A 19,441-nucleotide genomic window follows, 5' to 3' on the forward strand; every position below is an offset into this window, starting at 1 on the left:
AGCTAATAATTACATTATCAAGACAGTTCACACCCACCAGAAGAATAATCAACTCCCACATGTTTGCACCATAGCTATGATTAAAAGTTACTGGAGCAAATTGTAGACTCTCAAATACAGATTTGGATACATTTGAAGAGGTAGCTTAAAACTATCATACAGTTAAATAAATGTATTCTACTGCAGGAAAAAAAGGTTATATTTAACTAAACGTGCGCCTGTTAGGCAAAGACACTTCACTCTCTTGCTCTCAATTTCTCTCTTGCTCTCAATTTCATCGAGCGAACTGCTGTCGTGCACACTTCCTGGTCTGGGACCAATGGCGGTACAAGCATTAGGTCACGTGTGGTGCGCGTCCTAGTCTTTGACGTTCATCGTGTCAGACCTGACCTGAACAGAGGGTGAGTTTCCGTGCGTTTTTCGTGGCATTTACTTGGCTTTGCAACCCGTGAATAGTAGGCTTAATGTGCACATTTCACCTTGGAGGTTGTCACAGTGTGTTAAACTACAACGTGCATTTCGTCCGCGCTGCAGCAAATACGTGTAGAGTTGTGTAGTGGCACGTTAAAAGAAACGTGTTATGCAACGATCTGAATCAAAGAAGTGAGTGCAGGCTATCGATCCAGAGGTGTACAGTAGCACAACAAATACTCAAGTACTCTTTGGAAAAACAATAATAGTACTGCCAGCAGCACTAGAGTCCCAAATCAAAATAGTACTGCGATCAAGCTAACCGGCAATTGCATTAAAGCCTCCCTTTTTAAAAAGAACTAAAACCTTATTTTGAACTTCACAGGTATAGCTAAACGTAGTTGGAAACTGTCTTTGAGACTATATTTAGACTTTTCTAGATCATGAATGAAGTTGCCTTCTGTATTAAAGTGATCAGTTACAGTTGACTGTTACGGAAGCCCTAGACGGACAGTATTAAAACGTTTTTTTATTACCACTATCTCGAAATATCGACAAAAATAATTATTTTTAATGAGAGCACACTGGGAATCCTCAATTAACTTAGAATCATCTTTGCTTTTGAACCAGGTTATGCATTAATGCCTCCAAGTGCCACTGAGACTATCAACACTTGAACTGCTATTTATATCTGCAGCATTAATAAAGCCTTCATCCAGTCCGAGAGTATGACTTCACAAATCAATATAACGTCAATTAGTTGCGGCCCTCTTCCTGCGTGACGTCTTTTAAACTATTACATAGGCAGTTACACAGAAATAGAAATGACAACAAAGCTGGACAAATATAGGCAGATAATAGACAGGACTGTTGTGTACACAAGTAGTGGAAACATAGCTGTACATATATCAGAAGCACTAATGACAGACAATATAACAATGAATATAAATAAAACATGTATATACAAGTCAAGTGTTGAAGTTGTAAACAACAAAAATAGTGCACATAATTAAATACCGAACGGTCATGCATGGATAAACACGTCGCACCACTGTGGAACAATATCAATGCCAGGAATACAAATTGAAAATATTTCTAAAGAAAAAGACAAGTGGCACTGCTTTTTTTTTTACTTTGCTTTATTTTGCACCGGGGCTATCAGCCCCGGGACGTGTGCTTGTTGAGGGAGGAAAAGTAAAAGCAGAAGTGAAAAGCAGACTGTGACGTCAGTCTCCAGTACAATCACTTGCAATGCAACAGAGACTGAAGACGCACAGGGTGAGCAGCACCACCCTCTGGTAGGAAAGTAAACAAACAGCATTCACACTTCAACATACATTTAACACATTTGGTTATATCTAACATATATTGGTTGAATATGAGAACATAAGGGAAATATTGAAATCTTCTTTCATCCATAAAAAAAATGTAAAAAGGCAGCACACATATTTTGTGGGTGCGTATTTGCAATGAGTTTTGTACGCTTTGAGGTTTATCATGCCTAACATGCATATTTATTATTGAACATTAGATTAGAATAATATAGTAATGACCCTGTCTTTGCAGATATGATATACAATGCCACATTTCCTCATAAGGCCTGTGACTGTCGGCTACATGTCTTCATGTAGTAATACAACTGATTTGCATATTCATGGCCTGGCACTTAAAAACGATCTATTCCAGTGTACTACAGATTATTTATGGGGTGTTTCTCTATGAATTCAGATATATAGAATCTGATACTATGCCACTTCATCTTCGCCATAGGTATTCTAATGCTTAGTAATGCATAATGGTTTCATATGATGGTTCTCTGAGGCCGTAAGTCGTCAAATACAGGAAACTCGATTTACCTAAACTGTTATGTATTTGGATCAACAAATGTTTAGTCAACATGTATCATTAGTTACTGAAAATATCTGTATCGGTATTGTAAATATCTAATTAATGCTCATCAGGAGATTTTTAGGAAAGCCTTTATCATCAAAATGAACCTGCGTGCAATACCCTATGTTCTGTTTGTTTTGATCACAGCAGCAGTGAGAGGTGCATTATGGGTCGCCTCGACGGGAAAGTGATCGTGTTGTCAGCCGCTGCGCAGGGGATTGGACGTGCTGCAGCAATAGTAATGAGCTTTATTATACATTTCTCACTGATACTTTTCCTGCAAAATCCCATAGGATAATTTTATATAACTTGTGGTGCCATAGTCATGCATATTTTGACTTTTTTTTGTGCAATCAAAATTTAAATCGGGACATTTTTCTTCCAAATTATTGTGCTACAGAAACACAAGCTATGTGCATGTATTTAGTTGCCTGCTTAAGTTCTAGTTGTACCCCGTTATTATACCAAACGGGGGTAAATAGGTTGAATTTTACTCAGAAATATAAGAGTTGTTAATATAAATCTGTCACCAATACATTGTGTTATAGAAACAGCTGGATTCAGGCTAATCCACAATATTCTTGCCTAAGAGATAGCAAAACACTTGAAGTTCACTCGCACATATCCTTGTCGAGATTGGGTCATCATTACATCCATTTCCTAGTGATGTCTTTTAAAACCGTGCCTTGTAATAAAGGGGTTTGTGTAGTGTGGACGATTTCTAATAAAGAGAGGTCTATTTACGCTGCGGATCATTAGATTCAAATCACATCCTATTAAAAGTTGCACATGGTGTGTGAGGGTCGATTTAGCTGTTTCCATTCAGACTTCAAAATGTGCATTTTGCTGATGTGTTCTGCTCTGTGGTAAATGATGCAGTCAGTCCTCAGCTAGCAGCTGGCCGGTGTGGAATGGATTTAAAGACAGGGTTGAGAGATTAAGGTTAACAATTCATTTTGAGTCTGTAGGTACGTGGTAATGAGATTGTGGCGTCTGCACTGTCTTAAATTAACGTTTGAAGTCAGTGGATGTGATTGTGTGCATTTAAATGGAAAAATCTGATTTTAAAAAAGAAGTTGATCAAATTTACCTGCCTTTCACTCTTCCCAACCTTGATAATTAATAGCTTATTTTACAAAACAGCCTTAGCCATTTTAGAATTAAAACATTTGTTTGAATCAAAGGATCATACCAACATATTTGAACTGTTTCTAAAAGGGCATATGAGTTTCATAATATGTGCAGATATTGTTTAACTGCTTCGCACTGACTCAAGTTTTTTCTCCTGTGCAGGCGTTTGCAAAGGAAGGAGCTCAAGTCACAGCGACAGACATCAATGGAGAGAAGCTGAAGGAGCTGGATGGAATTCCAGGTAAGATTAATTTATGTTGGTCTGAGGCTGCCCCTGCTGGGCAATCAGGGTAATGCAGCCATGATGGGTGAGGCCAGTTTTTCACCTTTTTGTCAAACGCTTTTCTACCTTGATTTTGCACTAACCTCTGTAACCTGGTAACTTTTAAAAATATACATTTAAAATATTTTCAAAGTGTTTTCATTTTCAAATGCAATCCATAGCTTTAAGTCTTGTTTTTCAATATTTTTTTAGGGCTGCATTTTTTCATTGTCAATTAATCTGCTTATTATTTTCTTTCAAAACCAACTAAGCAGTCGGTATATAAAATAGCAAAAAATGAATCAGTTTCTTGTAGCCCCAAGTAGTTCTCTTATGGCAGCGTAACTACAGATAATATAATATGACATGTTATAAATGCTTATAGTTGAATTATACTATATGAGTTAATTACTACTCTCTGATCTCCAAAATACATTCATACTCTCCTAATTATCTACATTAAGTCTGTAAACAGTGGACTGATCATTACTAAACCATATTGTCCCCATCATATCATTACTATATATTTTATACAAATCTTATCATAATGTTAAAACATTCCATACAACATATTCTTGTTCTCAGTATCTTCAATGTATATCCTTTTCAACAAGCTTTTTAGTTTTTTTAATTTAGCTTATTTTATGTATTTTTTTATTTGCCTTTCATGTCTTCAGGATAACTGACGTGGTAGACGGTCGCAATATTTAATTTGCTATGTTTGTAACAAGTCGGCAGTCTTCCTCATCTAGTATCTCCTGCAATAAAATGTTAAATATTAAAGACCAAGACAATTACATTTGTATGTTTCATTAAACAGATCAAGCATCGTTCAAATAAATGTTCCCTTTTCTCCAGAACCAAAGCGCTCTTTCTCTCCTCACCAACAGGGATCAAGACTAAGGTGGTGGATGTGACTAAGAAGGACCAGGTTGAAGCCTTAGCCAAGGAGCATGACCGTGTGGATGTGCTGTTCAATGTTGCTGGGTACGTTTTCAATCTGTTCTGAATTACCAGAGTAGTAATACTGACCTCCTCTCGTTAATACATTAAATCAGATGATATTCTATTTTATATTGTCAGACAGCTCATGAGTCAATGAGCCAGACTGTTTCACTGGATGCCATGTTCCTTCATTACCCAATAACATCAGCAATTAAGTTTATTTTGTAAATATTGGTTAGCACAACAAATAGTCCATGACAAATGTTATTCTCTCTGTCTGCTCCTTTTTAAAGTGATATTTGCAAAAAAAATCCCAGCGGTTTTAGGTCAGTCATTATTAAAAAGGCTGGGTAAGGACCCACAGGTGGGTTGCATAAGATTTTATTAGGCTCGTTAAATAAATTTAGCTGAATTTCTTCTTTATTTCCCCTTTATATCTGCAGTACACATTTGAGCCACAGGGGAGAGCCTAAATGTTCATCTTGTTCTGAAAATTGTCGCCGACTTGAAACTTTAAATTTAATATAAAAGGCTTGCATACATTCTGTTGGTTTAACTGATGAGATGACAAAACAAGAGCTCATTAACTCCAACTGAGTGCATTTTATAAAGTATTTAACATGTATATGTTTTTAGTAAAACATGCATAAAAATACGTTGTTATTTATCAAACGTATATCTCTTTGAGATTGCTGGTTAACCTATTAGGAATAATATAAGGTGATGCAGGAACAATTTTGAGGAACAATCATATATGCACACATTTGCCCAAAATATTACCAGCCTTACCCTTTAACACGTTCTGGGTGAATAGCGATTCTACTTGTTTTTCTGTCTCCACGTTGAGCTCATTATTCCATTCCAAAATCCCTACAAGGTTTAACCTCTGCTTGACCTTTTGTCAATCTCCTTAACAAAGGTTGCTAAATTAACAGGCTCAGTAAAATGTTGAGGGGGTTAACGCAGCATTTATTTTCAGTTTAATAATGATATATGTGATGGACATATTTGTTGGTATACCTCTTAGCTGAAGTTATATGCATGTGATACTATCCTTTGTAAGTTTACGTGTCATCTACTGTCTCCAGGTTTGTGCACCACGGCTCCATCTTGGACTGTGAAGAGGCTGACTGGGACTTCACCATGAGCGTGAATGTTCGCAGCATGTACCTCATGAGCAAGGCGTTCCTACCGAAGGTGACCTTTGCCCACTTTACCAAACGCTTAACACTGTTTATTCTGCTGTCGGGAGAATGCAAGAGGTGCTGTTGTAAATTGAGTGACATATGCTTTTCATTTGTTCTCATCCTTTTGTCCACTGGGATTAGCTGCATTACTCTGAGCCCGTGGCATGATGGGCGGCAACTGCCCAATCACTAATCCAGCTTTAGCCACAAACTAACAAAACTGTCTCGATGGGGAGTTTTATCTTGAATCATGTAGCAATTCTTATTGATCTGTTCCATAATAATGAAAACCAAAGTCCATTGCACAATAGTACTCTTCCTTTTACCAATTATATTCTGTTGATATGCCACCTTCCTGATTTATTTTGTTGTTCTAGATGTTGGCAAAGAAGTCAGGAAACATTATCAACATGGCATCTGTTGCATCAAGCATAAAAGGTAAATACACTTCTGCAGATCGTTACACTGTAGATGAGCAACACATTATGCCCAAAAAAAGGGACATTAAGTCGTTGAAGTATGACCATGTTCATGCTAATCCTCTTAACTCAGATCATTGCTCTGTGTGTGTGTGTGTGTCTTTGTGTGAGTGACATATGCGTTTCCTCGACACAGGTGTTGTGAACCGGTGCGTCTATAGTACCTCCAAGGCTGCCGTGATTGGGCTCACCAAATCTATAGCGGCCGATTTCATTGAGCAAGGCATTCGCTGTAATTGTGTCTGCCCTGGTAAGTTTAGAGCAATCTGCAAATTAAAACCATGTGTCCTTTGATTCTTCATCAAGTATTAATCGAGGTCACTGGCATTTCAATAGAAACTGTAGACATCCTTGAAGATAAATTTTCATCACAAGTGATGTTCTTAGAAAAAAATTAAGGGTTTGTCATGTTTGAGGATATTGTGCATTTCAAAGATATACAAACCTGGAGGTTGTCCCTTCATAGCCAGTCTGAAGAACTGCTGCGAAAACTTTTATTTGTGCAGCAGACCTGAACTGAACCCAGTCATACCTAGTTAGTTATCATGATCATTTAATGAGTCTAAGGGTATCTATACTTCTGTGTTTAATGTGTTTGTGTTAATGAAGGTTAAAGAATAAATTCTGGGCTTCTCTTTTATATTTTCTCAGGTACTGTTGATACTCCATCATTGAGAGGTAGGATCGAGGCCCAACCTGACCCAGAACAGGTGTGTTAGGCTCTTACTGTCATTTTCTCTAATCTTAATCTGACATTAATGGAGATTAATTCATGGGTCATTTAACAGGTACATCTTATATTGATTTCCACAGGAAGAAAAAATGCTCTAACTGTAACTCATCTCTCTGTGTGTGTGTTTGTCTGTGTGTGTGTGTGTGTCCTCAGGCGTATAAGGATTTCATGGCACGACAGAAAACTGGCAGAATGTGCACAGCTGAAGAAGTGGCGTACCTGTGCGTATACCTGGCATCCGATGAGGTGAGTGCTTGCAGATAATGCACCCATGTCTATATATATATATATATATATATATATATATATATATATATATATATATTTCAAATAATCAGGAAAAAAATTCTGACTTAATTTTTGTTGTCTGATAAAATGTCCTTTCGAGAGGGGAGAGTTACTTGGACTCATGACCTCAGTATCTCTGTCCCTGAGTGTATGCTTAACCCCAAAGTAAACAACTAATAGTTATACATGCACAGAAGGTTGTTGTTGATGGGTCAGCAGTGAAATTATTTCCCAGTGATCTGATGTTTCTTGACTTCTTCACAGTCTGCCTATGTGACCGGGACAGAGCAAATCATAGATGGAGGATGGCGACTCTGAAAAAGCTTTTTTTTTAAGCCAAAAGAAAATGCCTCAAGAATGACTTGATCATCTTTTTTTAAATTGTGCTGTAGTGATGAACTGATTCTGTGGGAGATATTTCCCACGTTCAAACTGGAACCAATCCTGCAAATCCGTGCAATGCCAAAATATAAATATGTTGTCTGAAATTGTAACACATTTACTGAATCACCTTATTGTACCACCTTAAATAAAATCAATTTTTAAATATCTCACAAAGCAATTTGGTCATGTGATTAATAATGCAAATGGAATAATGAAATATGTTTAAACGTCTTCTTTACAAACACCCTTGAGTGACTTTTCTATGTGACCCCCCCTCACCCCCCACAAGGCACTCCTGCGCGCGCTACTTACTTAACGTTACTTGGCCATCACTAATCCGCCTCATTCCTCGCTGCTCTATCTGCCTCATGCCTGCCAGAAAACGCTGCACACTGGAGGTTCACACGCGATGACTCTGTTTACCATATGAGGTGAGCTGCTGTGGGTTTTTATACTTTTAGGGAGCCCCGTCGGGGAGGTCAGGACCAGGTCTCTCCGGCTAGCTACCGTGCGCGTGGTGGGTCGGGGGTATGTGACAGCTGTTGGTCGGAAGCACACAGGCAGCGAAGAATCCAACATCGGACACGACTTCCCTCTCAAAAATTGATTCCGTGTCACAGGAGTGAGTCGAGCTGTGATAGAAATCTGACGTTTGGCGGTAGCAAGCTACACGTGACGCTGGCAGTGTAACGTTAAATCCGTGGCGGTTGCGTTACGGTTAGGGGGACTTAATGATAACTTGCGCTAATTACGTTAGCTAGCTAACGGCAAAACCAGAGTGAAGACATTATAGTGTGATAGCTACATCGTGACAACTCGACGCTACCTTACACCCGGACGTTTATTTTTTCCCGCCGGCGAAACGACAGGATGCTACTGTAACTTCGTTCATATGAGGAGATTCTGAGTCGCGTTATTTAGCCACTGCCGCCCTCGTCCGATAATAGGCTCATTGTCGCCTCTGAACGTGAGGCGTGGATGTGACGTCTACACTGACTAACGTGAGCTCATGAGCGTAGTTACTTCAAATGTGGTTCCGCGTGCGTGCGCGCCTCTTCAGGGGCATACTACTGAACCAACCTCTGCTCTGCTGGCTAACACCAGACTGTCGCATAGCTCTGCTGCTGACAGTCTGGTTAACTCTAACCTACTTGCCCGAGCATCCAGCTCCATGCGCCATATGGCCGAGCTGTAAGCATTGATTAGAGTCGCTCTGCTCGCAAGGGGATTAAGTGACGTCTGCTGCCATGAACAACTGTCGAAACATTGTAGTGGCGTTTGGCTTCATGTGAATTGGTTATTAACTTGTGTGTGTCCTTTGTACACGTGTGTGTAACATAGATTTAACTATTGCTCTTAAGAGTTATGTATTCGTCCATTGTAGTGAGTTACAGGTCAATCAGCATGTAGTTGCATATTAGCCCCATACATCTTAATTGAGACATCGTGGGGCTTGACACCTTGTTAGTTTTATTTTTTTTTCAGTCACTCATTTCTTATACTAAATGTAACAATATGAAACAAATTGACATCTTAACTTTAAAGCCTGTATGTTTGGAAAAACAGGCCTGTGAGATCAAATGTATCATTTCCACCTGTACCAACACCTGTGCTATTCATCATTTATAAAGTAAACAATAATTTGTTTCTCTACTGATAAAACCATGTTCCATGAATAGGAGTGTGCAGTCGGAGCCGAACACACAAAACCAGAAGTGAAGGCACTGCCCATCAATGGCCAACCCCACCCCTCTGCTTGATGTGCTGTGAGAGAGAAGTGAGTGGACCAGAAAACCTGCTGCCAGTTTGTCATGGAGGATACTCAGCCCAAACCGGCTACCCCGGAGCCCATCCTCGTGCCCAGTCCGGCACCAAGTCCGGCACGAAGTCTGGCACCCAGTCCAACACCCAGTCCTGGAACAAGCCCACTGCTGGACGTAAAAGTTTTACCTGCAGCAAACAATGTGGAGGTATTTTTTTTTTATTCACTAACAACTGTTCTCTGGTGTAATGTACTACTTATATTCTGTTTTTCCAATCTTGGCAAAACTGAAAATGTGTTTATAAGCCTAATAATGTGTATAGTTTCTTGAGAGGAAAATTACATAGCCTTTGTGGGGGTTTTCTTTTCACTAAATAAGATATTTTAGACAACATATGAATGATATGGCTCTGCTTCTTTGTCTTTCACATTAATCCGCTGTGTTGATTTTACTATGTTTTAATATTCTGCTATATAACCTTGTAATTTCTTGTTGACCTGAGATCATGTGTTCATCATTTTTTGCTTTAATTCTCAAAGTCAAAACTATACGTTAATGTACCTTGACCGTATGACAATGAGGGTGTTCTGAGTCACATTCATCAGCAAATTCATATGTTTACTGTTGTTTACAAGAAACGTTTGCCTGTAATCTGCTAGTATGACGTATCTCTGTGTCAATAATACAGATAGGGCACAATACTAAATAAGGGTTCGGCAATTAAAATGGCTATCTACCAGGGACATCTACCATTTTCTAATCTTTCCATAAGAAAGGCGTTCATATTTATGTCAATGTGACACCTTTTGATCTGGTGCTTTGCATAAGATGTCCCTTTAATGTTGACTGCTCAGCTACATGTGTAAGACCATATTGAGACAAATTTCCTGCATTTAATACTGCAGTCAATAGTCATGTTTAAGGCATTTTGTACTCTAATCTGCATATTATTCCCACGCGTGAAATCATGAGTGTAATTATATAAAAGCAAGATGTTACAACATATTAAAAAAAATCCAATTAGAAGTGAGGTTGTCAAGCAAAATATCTCTCTTATCGTGTATTGCGTCTACAGATGTGGTGTTAAGGCATCTCACAATACAATATGTCCACCAGGCAAGCCTTACCTGTTCCATATTGTGATCCTCCTCCTCCAGCACCTGAATGTGAACCAGATCCAAGTGGTGGTGCGGCGCTGCTCAAGTCCAAATGTCACAGAGGAGACCACCTACTTTATTCCTCGAAACCCGGTGGTGGATGCTGGCACTAACACAGACCCGCCAGTGGTCTGCTGCCCTTTGCTCCGCAGGTTTTGCCCATGTCCACCACGAGGCCTTCTGGCCTCTCTCATTACTAAACGTAAGCAAGTGGGGTCATGTCGGCTCGTTAAGTTCCTACACAGAAAGTGTTTTCACACGAGCGTAAAAACTGCAGATATGAGTATCTTGTATACTTTGAACTACTAAAATTGAGCAATGTTGTAGATGAATACATACATAGAATAGGTACATATATACACAATATTACATTGTATGTTCACATTACAAAACACAGTCGCAAAGATAAGCAGTCAATCATCAACAAGGTCTTATTTATTAAATCACTTCCTTTTTGAAGACGCTTTAGAGGTTAATAAAAATACAGGTCACACTCTTGTCATCACAAACACTATAGTGACTTATGACATGACACAATAATCTAATATCAGTCCCCTGTGTCCGCTCTAGTCATTCTGGCAGCTGTGCTCTTTGGTGCGGTGTGGTCTATCACCGAGAAAGAGTGTCTTCCAGGGGGTAACCTGTTTGGCATCACCATCCTCTTCATCTGTGCACTCATCGGTGGCAAAGTGGTGACTCTCATCCATTTGCCCAAACTTCCACCGTTCCCACCTCTCCTCGGTAAGGCTCAGTATTTAGTGGCTATGCGTTATGCACGGGTGTGTTTATACAAACTTTTATTTAGTTAACACAGATGCCTCCACCAGTGTGATATTTAGTAACACAATACACCATCTTTCAGGGTCTGTGTTAAGACTGCTTAATGCCGCTCATATATTTGTTTAGAACAATTAGCCAGATTACATGCAGGCTCACCCATGGAATCATTATTTAACACCATAGTGCTACAGTTGGAGCAGATTGATCAGTAAACAGAGAATGATGTATGTACAGTACAAATAACTGTATTAATACCCGTATTAGAGCCCGTTGTTTTTAACAACTGCTTTTCAAATGATACTAACATTTGACTGAGCTTTTTGAATTACAGTTGAAGATCTTAAATAATCTAAAACTAAACTTAAATGTCTTTGAGAAGCATTCGATTTACAAGAACTGGCCCAGCAAAAAATAATGTTCGAACTATAATAATATATAAATACTGCAAGACATTCTCTATTTATGAATTAACTACAGGTGTGTTGTCTGGTAGCAGCTTAATTGAATGAGTATTGCACATTATTTGGCATGGACGTATTCATTTGGTGACTTATACCAAAGTAATCTACCGACTGAGTCATTTCACCTTTGTCATTGATTTGAATAAAGAACATGAGGTCAAATCAGACTTCTTGATTAACTGAACAAACAGTTACTCACTCCTTCCGACCCTGGTTGGGTACACATTAGCTGATGTTGGTTTGGACCCTGTTGGTATCTTTTAGTATTTTGCTGGTTGTCAGTGATACTGATATTTATTGAGATGAGATAAGACGTATTTTGTCACTAATTATGAAATAAAAGACATGAGTCTTGGTCAGGCTGTGGTTTAGTAGGCTTTGCTTTTACCTGAGGCGATGTAATGCAATTTAATCTTATTTTACATAATTAATGCTGGCTTGGAAAAAATCACTACGTTGATCAGAGGATAGTGTAAATGTTTTCTTTTTTTCTTTTTTCGCAATTGGTAAAGGTTTGAATGCAATATAATATGAATTCCTGGTGATATGACTTGGGAAATCAAAATCCATCAGCTGCACCCCTAACAAGATAAAAATCAAGGAAACTGGAGCCACTCCTTATTCGCAAATAACATCAAAAGGTAGATTGAAGTACAGCTTGGATAGATTTAGAAGTTTGGTTCTCTATAAACTGCATCTTCCTGTAGTTTTCCCTCAAATAGGTTCAATGTCTGTTTCTGATAACAATAGTAGAATATCGTGGTGAGTCCAAGTCTTCTTTCCACTCTCATTAACATGTTGAATATTTATTCTTTATGTATTATTTCCCCGTTGCAGTTCATCGTTGGTCTGCTTTTGATGTAACCCATTTATCGTAGTGATCATAAAGATCTTAAATTCAGAACAATTTTCAATAATATTTTGTAACATGTTAATGTAATTATCCCAGTCATGTTGCATGTTTGGCAGCTGTCTTTTTAGAGAAGGTTTGGATCTTGTTAAAATCAAATTATTAGTGTTATAAAACAGCAATCATAGTCCTACAGAGGGTCTCAGGTGTCCAACGTGAGCACTGTAAGTTCAAAAAGCAACAGGTGGTCTTTATTCCTGCTCTGTATCTGTGTGAGAGGCCGTCATGAAGGATCATCTGTCCTCTCTCACACCCTCTGCTGTGTTGCAGGTATGCTCCTGATGGGTTTCATGCTGAGAAACATTCCAGTTGTATCAGACTCAGTCAAGGGCATTGACTTCAGATGGTCTGCGTCACTGAGGAACATCGCTCTGGCTGTCATTCTGGCCAGAGCTGGTCTGGGGTTGGATCCCACGGTACGCTACATAATCGAATCTTAGTATCTTCACACATGAATGTTAGCAATGAAAAGCAAATCTGAGCTTTGCAGAATGTTATTCGGTAATGCAACAGTGTCATGAAGTACATTTTCAGATTTTCCAGCCAATTAATCAAAATCATTCAGTACTAAGCATTCCTACACGTAAATTATCTCGCTATATAAAAGTGCATTAATCACTGTAACAAACTCTGGAATGATGTGTGTGTGTTCGTGTTGTCAGGCTCTGAGGAAACTGAAAGCTGTGTGCATCCGTGTGGCTTCTGGACCCTGCATTATAGAGGCTTGCACCACAGCCCTGATCTCTCACTTCCTCATGGGCTTTCCCTGGGTGTGGGGCTTCATCCTTGGGTAAATATAATACTCTTCCACTCCATCCCCACTCTTCATTGTCTACATTACAGGATGTCTAGGACAGACAGAAGGGCACAGTTTCCTTGATGTGAAGAATATATATATATATATATATGTATATATATATATATACATATATATATATATATACACACACACACACATCAAGGAAACTGTGCCCTATGTAGCCTGCAATTTCTTCTTTTTATTAAATAATTTGGCAGTGAGGATTCAGATAGGAGGGAGAACGTGTGTCATGTGACAAAGGTCCTCAGGAGGAACTGAACCCTGTTCATAAGCCTTCACAATGATATTGTGTTTTAAATACTATTGCTTAACCAATGCAGAACCCAGTCAGTTTCAGATGTAGTAAATCCAGGGAACCTGATCTTTAAGATGTCAACATTGTCATAGTTTCAAAGCAGATGGATTTTGCCTTGACTAGGTCTCGTTTGTGTGTAATATTTCTTATATTTTCCTAATGCAAATAAAATCAATAATTTTAAATTTACAACATATTTGCTGTGTAAGCAGACTTTTCTGATCTCTGAGCTCATTTATTACATTCAGTTACTAGGTAGATTGTAACAGAGGTAGAATGTCAAGCCTATCAAGACATGGAAGGCTTTGATGACTTAATCCGGGTTCACACTGCAAGCGATGCGACCTCCACGGTTTTCTGAGGAGCGCTGGCGGCATCCTTTCGGCATCCTTTCGGCGCCCAGTAAACCAATTGGGCTGCTCACACAGACGCGGAACAGATGTCCGTTTCCATCTCCCGATCTTCAGTGATAGCTTCTATAAACAATATATATGATGTTTACAAAATTTCCCCTTGGGGATTAATAAAGTATATATTAATTAATTCATTCATGTATTTGTAAAATGTATTTTAAATGATCTCACACTGATAAATGATAAAATAAGCTTCCCATGCTTTTGACTTTCCTCCCCTCTCTCCCTGCTTTTCTCCGAGTTTAAATTCCTCTAATTCTCCTCCCACATGACAACATTTCAACGTCTACCCACAGTATTTATTAGAAATAGCCCAGTGTCACTGCTGTTTGTGATTGGGCTATTTATATTACGTACCTATTCCACGTATTTACCAGTTGTGTCTGAACAGAGTGACGGCAGACGCACATTAATACACAAGAATCGCTAGGCTACTGCTCACGCAACAAGTGACATGAAGCGGCGCTTTCAGGTCCAGTGCGAATCCGGCATAATTCTGTACAACATACTTTATGAACAAGAAACATGTTCCCACAAAGCCGATGATAGAAAACACTGCCCTCCAACTGTCACTAGATCATATTACAACCTCTTATCTTCTTGGTCACTTGTTGTCAAAGTAAGGGCCTTCATATTTCTGCCTTGTCAGCAGTTGTGTGATGTCAGCTTTTTTAATCGCAGTGGATTAAATAAATTCGAGAGTAATTCCTCCCCTTTGCATATCTCCAAGCACATTTGAAGGCGGATGCTTTCCAAAGTTGAGGTTTAAACTGGGTTTTTATTTTTTAAACAAGCTGTGCTTTTAAAATAATGTAAAAAAGCGATTAGTTGCTGCTACTTTTTTACCTGTGTTGGACTATGGTGATCTTCTTTATATGCATGCCTCTGCTAACTGTCTTCGTAGAGTGGACGCAGCTTACCATGCTTCACTGCGGTTCATTACAAATTGTAAGGTTCGGACTCACCACTGTCAGTTATACTCTCGGGTAGGATGGCCTGCTTTGGCCACCCGTAGGCTCTATTGGTACACCCTTATTTATAAAGCATCCATGGTCTGCTCCCAAACTATCTGTGTGTTTCTATCATGCAGAGAAGTGTTGGACAATATTCTTTGCGTTCTCAGGACTTTGTTATACTCTCCCAAATGCCAGAACGGAAATGGGAAAAGGGGCTTTTGTGTACTCTGCCCCCTCAGAATGTTTTAAAGCTCAGAGAACTGATACCACTGACTGCTTTTAAATCTAGAATGAAAGAAATAGAGGCAGGTTCCCTAAAATGTAAATCTGTCTTAAATTAACTCTGTTACGTCACTGTCTCTTAGCTTTTAGTTTCTTTTAACTTGTCTTGTTCTGTGTTTTCTGTCTGTAACTATGTGTTTTTTTATGCTGCTGCCTGTTTGGCCAGGTCTCCCTTGAAAAAGAGATTTTTCTTTTCTTTTAATCTCTGGGACTTCCTGGTTAAATAAAGGTTTAAATTAAATAAAAAAGTTGTTCTTTTATCTGTTTTCATCTCCTTCAAATTGTAGCTTTGTGTTGGGTGCTGTGTCCCCAGCAGTCGTGGTGCCCTCCATGCTGCTGCTGCAGAAGGACGGTTACGGCGTGGAGCAGGGCATCCCCACCCTGCTGATGGCTGCAGGCAGCTTTGACGACGTTCTTGCCATCACAGGGTTCACCACATGTCTCGGCATGGCCTTTGCCACAGGTAGCCAGTGGATGTATGTGTTCAGAAGTGAAAAAAAAGAAGTTCTGGAACACCACCTTATTTCCAGGGGCAGCAAGTTCAGTGTACGTCAGCTTGGAAAAGTGTATGAAATAAGCAACTTCTATCTGTAGTTTGTCAGACGCTCAGCAGAGGGTGTGAGAGGGCTGCTTACTCCCATTAAAATAGTGTTTTTGTGCCAAGTCACAGTGCATTTTGTGTGACATAACTCCATTTTACCACAATGTAGAGCCTCTGTAGGGCTATACTAAACTGCATTTAAAACACTAAATAGTACCATCAATGTTTACAATGCTACTGTCATGAATGGTCCTTGTTGACACACAATTGGACAATTAGTTCATCTTATTCTATTGTTTATTTTTTATGCTGATCCTTTTAGGCTCCACTTGGTTCAACCTCCTGAGAGGTGTACTGGAGGTGGCTGGTGGGACGGTTATTGGGATTCTTCTTGGCTTCCTCATCCAGTACTTTCCCAGTGTGGACCAGGTAGACATGCTCTTGCTGCATTACTATATTATCTAGTTTTACTATTGCTTAGTCATCCTTACACCATTTTACACCACAGCCTGTGTGTGACACCACTTGGGAAAAGTGTGGAAGTATACAGGGATAACATAGGAGGAGATGTTATTGTGGGTCACACATTTCCTTACATAACAGAAATCTCAACTTTAATAGCCTTTAAGACTCCTTCTGTTTGAATCAGTGCTGGTTAAATACAAGTAAATTGCATTTTGAGATAAACCACTGTTATAAAACATCATGAACTGCCTAGTATCTGCCAGCACCTTACAAGTGTGACATAGAGCATTTGTATTGATAGATTTAGGAATATTTCAGTGTTCTGTATTTAATTATTGACTGTCTTTTTCACTTAGAAACACTTGGTCATAAAGCGATCCTTCTTGGTGCTGGGTCTGTCTGTCTTTGCCGTGTTCGGCAGCAATGTGGCTGGGTTTCCCGGCTCCGGAGGCCTCTGCACCCTGGTGATGTCTTTCCTGGCTGGCCTCGGCTGGGGGTCAGAAAAGGTAACAACATATGCATGCCAGATATGTAATGCATAGTTCGTATTTGTCAACTCTCTACTCACAATAATCCACCTTTAGCGCTTTTGGCAAGAGAAGTGGGGCATATTTCACAATTAATTAATTTATCAAGCATACTTTTTATCAACCTACTGGGTTGTACAACGAGTCCTTCATTGTCTGCATGTCAAAGAAAACCTTCTTAAAAATGACATGTTTTTCTGTTTGTCTAAAGGCACGTGTGGAGGAAGTGGTTGGGTGGGCGTGGGATGTGTTTCAACCGCTACTCTTCGGACTAATAGGAGCAGAAATTCGAATCTCTGAGTTGGAGGGACTCACAGTTGGTGAGATGACCACCTACACACACACAGACACGCACACACACAAAATAAAACATGCAGTTGACTTTTTACTAAGAGAGATTCAAATGTGACAGTATGGATGTAAATGGAGTATATTTCCATAGTCAAAAAGAGGCCCCAGTAGATTCTAAGATCTGTCTGTGTCGAGTAAATACTAAAACCTGACTCTGTACTGTACTTCCATAGAAATTCCCGTATGAGAGTACCCTGGGAAATTTCTCCCCAAAAAAGCAATCCTATTCGAACCAGAACAAGTATACAAAATATAATATTTTGGTATTTTGCAAGTAGCAGTAGTTTAAACATAACAAGACTCAATCAATTTCTAGGACATTATTTAATATGGACGAAAACATGACAGACATTTCACTGCAATGTAACTTCAGAGCATTGTCTTCTTTAGGAACATATTTGGAGGGTTGATATGGTGTGTATTTGCAATAATGTACAATATATGTCAGACCACCTTGGCCTGTTAATGACAACATCAACTTTACCTGTTGAGACTGCAGACTGTCCTTCTAGAAATGTGCTCATACCTATACGGCTCCAGTCTTTGTTCCAGATGGCTGGTGTTGCTTCTGCACCTCCCGTCAGAGATTTAGCAGAAATTAGATAAACATTGACCCTGTTACAAAATTGTTCTACTGTCCAATTGATGGCAATACAACTCTTTGTGTTCTGACACATGCAATATGAGATTATTATATATTTAATTTAATGTCTTAAATTAAAAAAAAGTCTTTATTTACTGTTTCAAATGGCCTAGTCTATTTATAGAAATACATTTATTTTACAAAAAGGGGCCACAAATATATCTCCCCCACACTCTTGGTTTTATTTCTTTGTATTTTAGACGAAAAAAGGACTCTACAGTGTAATAGGACATGCGATAGCAGTAAGAGTACATACACCATACATTTACTGGCGATGTAATAATTACTGTTTTTGTATTGTAGTTAAACTAATATAGTGTAACACCGCTGTATGACTCTTGTCTATCTGGCTGTTTAGGTCTGGGTATCTCCACGCTGCTCATTGCCCTGCTGGTTCGAATCCTGTTCACCTTTGTCTGTGTGTTGTGTGCGGGCTTTACCATGCGGGAAAAAGTGTTCATCGCCCTAGCGTGGATGCCCAAAGCCACAGTGCAGGTATGTCGGTGCTTAAATATGTCAGTCAATAGTTTTTGTTGTACGTATCTAAAAACTACACACATTCAAATGTTTTTTGCTAGCTATCCTATCATTGTGATGGTAAATGTCCTTTTCCTCATCAGGCAGCTATAGGCTCCACAGCTTTAGACATGGCCAGGGCGAAGGGCGACACGGACCTGCAGAAGTACGGCATGGACGTGTTGACTGTGGCGGTGCTGGCCATCCTTCTCACCGCCCCTGTAGGAGCTCTTTTAATAGGGCTCGCTGGACCTTGCCTGTTACAGAAACCAAAGAACTCTGCCTGTGGTGAGCCAGTCAAACAAAATGTATCAGCCTTTTTATTGGGTAGGTAAAGTTCTACATTCAACTTTTCGACTCGGCTCAGCACCCCCATTGCTTCGCAGTCGTGTTTGAGTAGTGAATATACTTTCCTACAAAGCTCCCCTTCTTCACCTTTTTGATAGATGCATAGACTCTGATAAGGATTTGCATAGTTATAGGTTGCTTCTGTTTACTCTGTCATCCATGCCCTTCAGTCTTTTACATTCACACAACACTGGTATTGTTTCCATTGTACTTTAGTCCACGGTGCAAAAGTGCAACTCGTGTTTGTTTACTACTGAATCTAACTTGCATGTAACCAGACCTTAACTGAAGCTTTTCTTAAGAAGTTTTTTCCTCCCTCTGTCGCCTCTCCATCTTTCCTAGGTACTGCAGCAGGAGATGATGATGACAATGAAACCCCTGTTACCTATGAGAGCACACTCTGACATCACCTGTTTTCATACAGTAAGCAAGGACATTCAAAGAGACTTCACAGGTGCTTTCACACTTCGGATATCTGAGCTTTCCTTCAGCCACCGAGTGGC

At 39.4% G+C, this 19,441-nt stretch overlaps 2 protein-coding genes across 2 annotated transcripts; both read left to right on the forward strand.

The window, feature by feature from the left end:
• The first annotated feature begins 395 nt into the window (after positions 1 to 395).
• On the forward strand, positions 396 to 7,875 carry bdh2 (3-hydroxybutyrate dehydrogenase, type 2). The gene is made up of 10 exons (XM_079220269.1): positions 396 to 401; positions 2,449 to 2,539; positions 3,595 to 3,673; positions 4,585 to 4,681; positions 5,728 to 5,836; positions 6,204 to 6,264; positions 6,442 to 6,555; positions 6,957 to 7,015; positions 7,192 to 7,284; positions 7,591 to 7,875. Exons 2-10 carry the CDS (start codon positions 2,468 to 2,470, stop codon positions 7,642 to 7,644), a joined length of 738 nt encoding a protein of 245 aa, XP_079076395.1. The 5' UTR covers positions 396 to 401; positions 2,449 to 2,467; the 3' UTR covers positions 7,645 to 7,875.
• A 1,646-nt stretch (positions 7,876 to 9,521) lies between these two features.
• On the forward strand, positions 9,522 to 19,342 carry LOC306737627 (sodium/hydrogen exchanger 9B2; the record flags this gene model as incomplete). Its single annotated transcript, XM_079219376.1, has 12 exons — positions 9,522 to 9,680; positions 10,631 to 10,832; positions 11,201 to 11,371; positions 13,052 to 13,197; positions 13,444 to 13,571; positions 15,835 to 16,010; positions 16,411 to 16,517; positions 16,910 to 17,059; positions 17,292 to 17,400; positions 18,433 to 18,569; positions 18,695 to 18,917; positions 19,281 to 19,342. The coding sequence occupies 12 exons, from the start codon at positions 9,522 to 9,524 to the stop codon at positions 19,340 to 19,342; spliced, it is 1,770 nt and encodes a 589-aa protein (XP_079075502.1).
• Between the last annotated feature and the right edge of the window lie 99 nt (positions 19,343 to 19,441).

Source organism: Taurulus bubalis, assembly GCF_910589615.1.
Source record: "Taurulus bubalis genome assembly, chromosome: 6".
Taxonomy (NCBI): Eukaryota; Metazoa; Chordata; class Actinopteri; order Perciformes; family Cottidae; genus Taurulus; species Taurulus bubalis.

Bases quoted from the DNA above. Each gene is read 5' to 3' on its own strand.
- bdh2 (XM_079220269.1), top strand. From the start codon at position 2,468: ATGGGTCGCCTCGACGGGAAAGTGATCGTGTTGTCAGCCGCTGCGCAG. The intron at 4,682-5,727 runs GTACGTTTTCAA...TACTGTCTCCAG, and splicing joins GTGCTGTTCAATGTTGCTGG to GTTTGTGCACCACGGCTCCA. The intron at 7,016-7,191 runs GTGTGTTAGGCT...GTGTGTCCTCAG, and splicing joins CCCAACCTGACCCAGAACAG to GCGTATAAGGATTTCATGGC.